General features: G+C 34.8%; 1 protein-coding gene across 1 annotated transcript; it reads left to right on the forward strand.

Moving 5' to 3' along the window:
* Positions 1–2,209: 2,209 nt before the first annotated feature.
* On the forward strand, positions 2,210–4,495 carry LOC110026102 (auxin-responsive protein IAA4-like). The gene is made up of 4 exons (XM_020726899.1): positions 2,210–2,355; positions 3,658–3,872; positions 4,004–4,100; positions 4,182–4,495. Exons 2-4 carry the CDS (start codon positions 3,770–3,772, stop codon positions 4,234–4,236), a joined length of 255 nt encoding a protein of 84 aa, XP_020582558.1. The 5' UTR covers positions 2,210–2,355; positions 3,658–3,769; the 3' UTR covers positions 4,237–4,495.
* Positions 4,496–5,626: the final 1,131 nt, after the last annotated feature.

A 5,626-nucleotide genomic window follows, 5' to 3' on the forward strand; every position in this document is an offset into this window, starting at 1 on the left:
CAGATGATAAAAACCAAACAATAGCAATCAAGTGATAACGGTTGGGAGATAATAGTCGAGAGACAACAATTTCTTGATGACAGTTAAAAAATAATATTTAAATGATAGAGGTCAGGTGACAGAGATCAAACAATAGTGATTGAGTAAAGATGATTAGACAAAGATAATCAAACGATGGTGGTAGTCAAGAAGGTGTTCATTGACGTTGATTGTGGTGCTAGAGTTTGTAGTTCTTCTAGTCTTTAAGCTCTTTCCTAATTCATGCCATTGTTCCTATCTCCCCTTCACATGGAGAATAGAGACTTATTTATAATTTTTGGAATGATATTTTAGTAAATCTAGTTCAAAATCAAAAACACTTTGCTAAATGGTTATGTTGATTCTTTTAACCATATATCATTCTTTCAGTATTTAAGTAATGCAATAACCTTAAAATTAAATGAGCATGCAAAGATTGAACATCCTTTGGTTTTTAAATTAATCTCCACAAGTATTCAACCATAATTCATGTGTTTAGTTTGGGCACTTTTGTACTTGAATCATATTACTTTTATGGCCTTGTTTGTCATGTTGAGATATTTAGTTGATCAAAAAACTTTTGAAATCAAAGTGTGAATGATCTTGATTTTAATTCTGAAAGATTTAACTCAAATATTACATTTAAATTCATTTTTGATCCATGACCTTTTTGGTGATGTATTAGTAAGCCGTAGGATTAATTAAAAATGTATCCACTTCATGAAACAAAGGAGAAAGACACCAACAACCCCCCCCCCCCCCCCCACACCTTAGAGCCTCAAAGACAATCATATGCTTGAAATTGGTGCATAACACATATAGATGGAGGAATAGTCATCAAGGGCCAATGAGATGGATAAACTGGAATACTCTCCCAATATCATTGTTCCTACTAATTTGTACTTACCTTCCATCATGTCAATGAAAAAAAATATATGATGGCTGAACCAAATTTTTTAAAAGTCGAAACTTTTTTATAAGAAGGTGGAGAAATTGATCTTGGCAAATCAAAAGGTATAGGATTGCAAGGACAGATAAAGCAACAGACTGCCCATACGGATTTAATGAGTTACCATGGTAGTTGGAGAGATCCCAAAGTCATTTTTAAAAATTTACCTGCAAGAATCATTTAAATAAATTTCAAAAGTAGGATCTTTGCGAAGCAAGATGTGAGAAAAATTAATTGACCTGTTTATAAATTTGTTGAGAAAAGTATGAGGATAGTGAACAAACAACCCTTTTTATTGTTTGTACTTTGTTGGGAGAAGGCAAAGAGAAAGGAAAGATGTCGGTTGTCTCCCCAAATCAAATGGCTTGTCGTTTTCAACTGCCATTTTTCATTTGTGGCGTGCTTATAATGTCTGGGTTTTAGAAACCAATGCTGAGTATTTCCTTACAGTTGCATGGACTTAACTTTATTTGCTTATAATAGTTGTTGGAGTGTCCTTTTCGCAATTAATATGCCTCACTAATTCAGCCAATTCTTCTGTGGATTAAAACTTTTTCAGTTTAGGATGTTAACATGCTTAAGATGTCTGATAAATCTAATAAAACGAAAAAGATTGCTGTTGCTGACAACAAACTATTGATGAAGATGGGTCTTTCTATTATGTCGGGGATGATTAATTGAGTCGATTTTGATTTCAATTTCCTTTTCGAAGTTTGGATCTGTCTAGCTTTTGCAAGCATGCACATTTGTTAGCCACCACAATCAGCGACAATTTCAGCTGCCAATTCAAAATTGGCAAGCTGGTTGATGTCTACCTTGCAAAACAATTTGAATGTTTATTCCACTTTGACTTGTAAGGCATGGAATCCTAAACAATAATCTGTCCCCTTGAAGAATACAATAACTTAGATATGCAATTATTTGCATGACAAGGAAGAGTACCAAATTTATTTATAAAATAAGAGGAAATACTTAAGAGTAACGAGGAAGATTTTTCAGCCAACCACCAGGCAAGCCGAGCATAAGACCAAGAGGACATGGCAACATAGGCTTCCATGTGTGCAGGCCTCCTTATCTGTGATTAAGATAAAAAATAATTAATTAAGCTTTCATGTCCATTAATTTCATTTAATAAAAAAGGTTCTTTCTCATAACTTCTCTCTCAGTACCTTCTGTAGAGTTCTGACATAAAAAGGCTGGGGGCAAGATAACTGTTTTCATACAGCTTTTCGTCCGGAAGAGCGTAGAAATTCACCTTCTTCTTCAATAGATAGTAGCAGCGATCCATCGCCCTATACTGAATCATCCTCCTCTCAGGCTGCCAAGGCAGAATTGAGCACGGATTTAAGGCTTGGCCTGCCAACATCTCAAAACACACTTAATCCAAGGTGTGTCTGCGATGATTGTCTTATTTGCTTCTTTCTTGTATTGTCATGTACAAGTATAAATAAATATTTTTTCACTTATTTTCACGAGGGTTATTGATATTCTTATTAACTTTTTGTGACTGCACAGGCCTTGTATTTTCCGAGAGTTCTGTATATTTATGGTTCATGCCTTTCCTACAATTGATGTGTTTTTACCAATTTCTCAGTGCTTCTCCTTCTCTAATGGTTGTATTTTGAAAGTTTTAATCTCCAATTTCTTATGTACTCTCAAACAGCATGATGCTGAAGAATCCCTCTGTTTCTGGTTTTTTCTTCTCGCTCATCATCCTTGACAAAAAAATTTCAAGATATTTACTGCAGTATTTCACTACTTCGCTTCTTTGAAATTCTGGTAATTTGCTTGTTGATATTGCTAATCTTTTCTTATGCTTTTGAGACGAATTAATATGTTTTATCAAAGCTATATGGCAATCCTACTTTTACTGAGATGAATGTACAAAACATCTTTTGTAAATTATCTACAGATGTGTGTAGCTTTGTTAGTTTAAGCTAATTGATAACACTTGCGATAGGAATATAAACTAGAAGCACTTGTTATAAAGAAATTCTTCCTTTTTACGCACTGGTTTTATTCTAATTTTAAACTTTAATTCCTTGATGAGATATTTTTCTTATTTATTTGTTGCTTTGACAGAGGAATGGAGTTCTTTTATTTTCTCCTTGTTTTTATCAGCTTTTTTCCCTTAGTATAATAAAAAAATTAGACTAATTTTAAAAATTTACATCTTTTTCATTCTCTAGTCTCTCTAAATCAACAATTTCAGTTTGACTTATATTGACTTCCTTTCAACTTCTACATAGTTCAATAATCTAAACTGTATCTTCCTTTGAAAGTAAAAAAAGCAAACTGAGTGCCCTCCTATTCTCCCGTTTCCCTTTCATGATTTGAAATGTGATTCTTTTCATGTTCTCAAGCAATGACTACTTCGCTTCCAAGTTTCCCCAAACACGTCGCCAGTGGACTTGTTTGGTGAGGAATTTATTTTATTGATCATAAGTTTGATACATAAAGACATCTAAATAAATTTCAAATTCTACAAATCTTCTCCGAACTCTCTTAGAAGCAACGATTTCATGTTCATACCCAAAATAAATGATAAAAAAATCATTTTTTTATTCTCTGAAAGAATAATTTCTCTTTGAACGCAACCAAATTAGCCTATCATGACTGTTTCGACTTCAATCAGCATCCTGATTAACCAATTCTTTCTAGACTCACTATTTTCTGTTCATGGCGACCAGAGAACTTTTACCTGATTGGCCACCAATAAAGCCAGTTCTTAGAACTGCGCTGGCAGAGAGAGAAGCCTACAGAAGTCATCCAAAAGAAGGAAAATTATTCGTCAAAGTCTACATGGAAGGGATCCCAATTGGACGGAAACTGGATTTGTTGGCTCATGATAGCTATCAGAGTCTGATCAAAACACTTCGACGCATGTTCAGAACCAAAGTCATCTGTAATAAGTTTACATCCACTTCTCTTCAAAAAATTTCTCTTCTGACAAAATTCAGCTAGCACATTCTGAACCGATATATTTCTTTATTAATACTAATTGTTTATTTGGTTTGTGTGGATAATGGGGTGCAGGCACTGAACTGGCTCAAGTGCCTTCAAGCAAGGCTCATGTGCTCACCTACGAAGACAAGGAAGGAGATTGGATGATGGTGGGAGATGTCCCATGGAAGTACGTATCGTTAATTATATCTCTATCCTACCATTTCATCTGATTACAATTTATCTCAGTTCATTGTTTTGTTTGCTTCAGACTTTTCTTAACGACTGTGAAAAAACTAAAGATTACAAGGGCAGATAAGTGCTGAGGATCAAGGATTTAATACCTCAATCCTTCTGTTGATGAGCGAAGAACAGAAGATGAATATAGAGAAGTCAGAAGGTTCTTTGATTTTTGTTTCTATTGTGAGCTATACTGTGTTGCAGTGCAGAGAGTCATCCCAGCTCCTTGATTTTTGTTCTTATTTGAAAACACATTTTTTAATCACTGAGCTATTCGGTGAAATTCTATCCGTAGCTCATTACAGCCACCAATCAAGGTAATTGCTGCAGCCATTGCATGTGATTTGTCGCTCCTGCTGAGTTGTTGGTAGTGATTATTAGGAACAAAATCTAACGAAAAACTAAGAAAATGTAAAAGGAAGCATAAAAAAATGTGGAGATTCTTTTGCGGTTGGCTGATCAAAGTCTGACATGGAACAATGATCATATTTCACTGTATGGCTACAGTGCACTAAAGAGGATAACACCTTTTAAATACAAATAGACTAGGAAAGAATCGACATGGTTTCATCAACTATGGATCTTCTGCTGGATTTATATATGCGGGTCCCCAATAAAGATGAGAGTTAGGTAACTTTGTCTATTGGTCTCGCTGCGCTTTAGTGTCTGCTTATCTCTGTGTCCATGCTCCATGCAAAATAATAAAATTAAATGGGATTTAAATACATAAAACACAATATTTATACTTATGCCTAACACCTAGAAATTGATATTTACTTGAACAACACATTAATGTCATAATATGTGAGAAAATATCAATAAAACAAATGTTTTATTTAAAAACATTAATATTTGTGTGTTTTTTTGACATGATGTTAAGAATTTTGGTATTTTAAATACTAGTCTAGCTCTGAAGCCGATCAAATGAAAGCCTGCCCGACGCAATGAATTCTGCGTGATCACGCTGACACCACCCAACCGGGATATGCTATTACAAAGATCAACAGTCGCCCAGAGGAAACTCCTTCAATATAGATACATTGATCAAAGGAGAGTTGTGTATCAGATTATAGTAATACACTCTCTGCTTGATGAAATAGTCCTATACAAAGGCACCGTGCCTTTGCGACTTGTCCCCTCGGAAAAAGCTAAAGATCATTCATTCGACTGAATAACTCTACGCCGACCGAATTAGGACCAAGTGACCAATCCAAGCAGTTACGAATGCAAAACAGTGTTAAGGGGTGTTATAGATATGGAACGACGCCAATAGCAATTACAAGATTAAAATATGTATGATTCAGTTACAAATATATAAAGATGTAATTACTAATAAATTATGGTAACATCTCTATTAAACAGGGATTCCCGATCGTCCGATTAAATTATGGAATCATGCCTTCAACAAGAGGAGGAGCATGTGAGTGTGAAGGAACACATCAAGGAGAGGCCTCCAATGTGGAGTATGTTAGGGAT

This window comes from Phalaenopsis equestris, unplaced genomic scaffold (assembly GCF_001263595.1).
Source record: "Phalaenopsis equestris unplaced genomic scaffold, ASM126359v1 Scaffold000350, whole genome shotgun sequence".
In the NCBI taxonomy this organism is placed as follows: Eukaryota; Viridiplantae; Streptophyta; class Magnoliopsida; order Asparagales; family Orchidaceae; genus Phalaenopsis; species Phalaenopsis equestris.

What these genes read in the sequence shown, in the direction of transcription:
- LOC110026102 (XM_020726899.1), top strand. Translation starts at nt 3,770, where the DNA reads ATGGAAGGGATCCCAATTGGACGGAAACTGGATTTGTTGGCTCATGAT. An exon ending in GTTCAGAACCAAAGTCATCT is followed by an intron (nt 3,873 to 4,003) that starts GTAATAAGTTTA and finishes AATGGGGTGCAG; the next exon opens with GCACTGAACTGGCTCAAGTG. An exon ending in GTGGGAGATGTCCCATGGAA is followed by an intron (nt 4,101 to 4,181) that starts GTACGTATCGTT and finishes TGTTTGCTTCAG; the next exon opens with ACTTTTCTTAACGACTGTGA.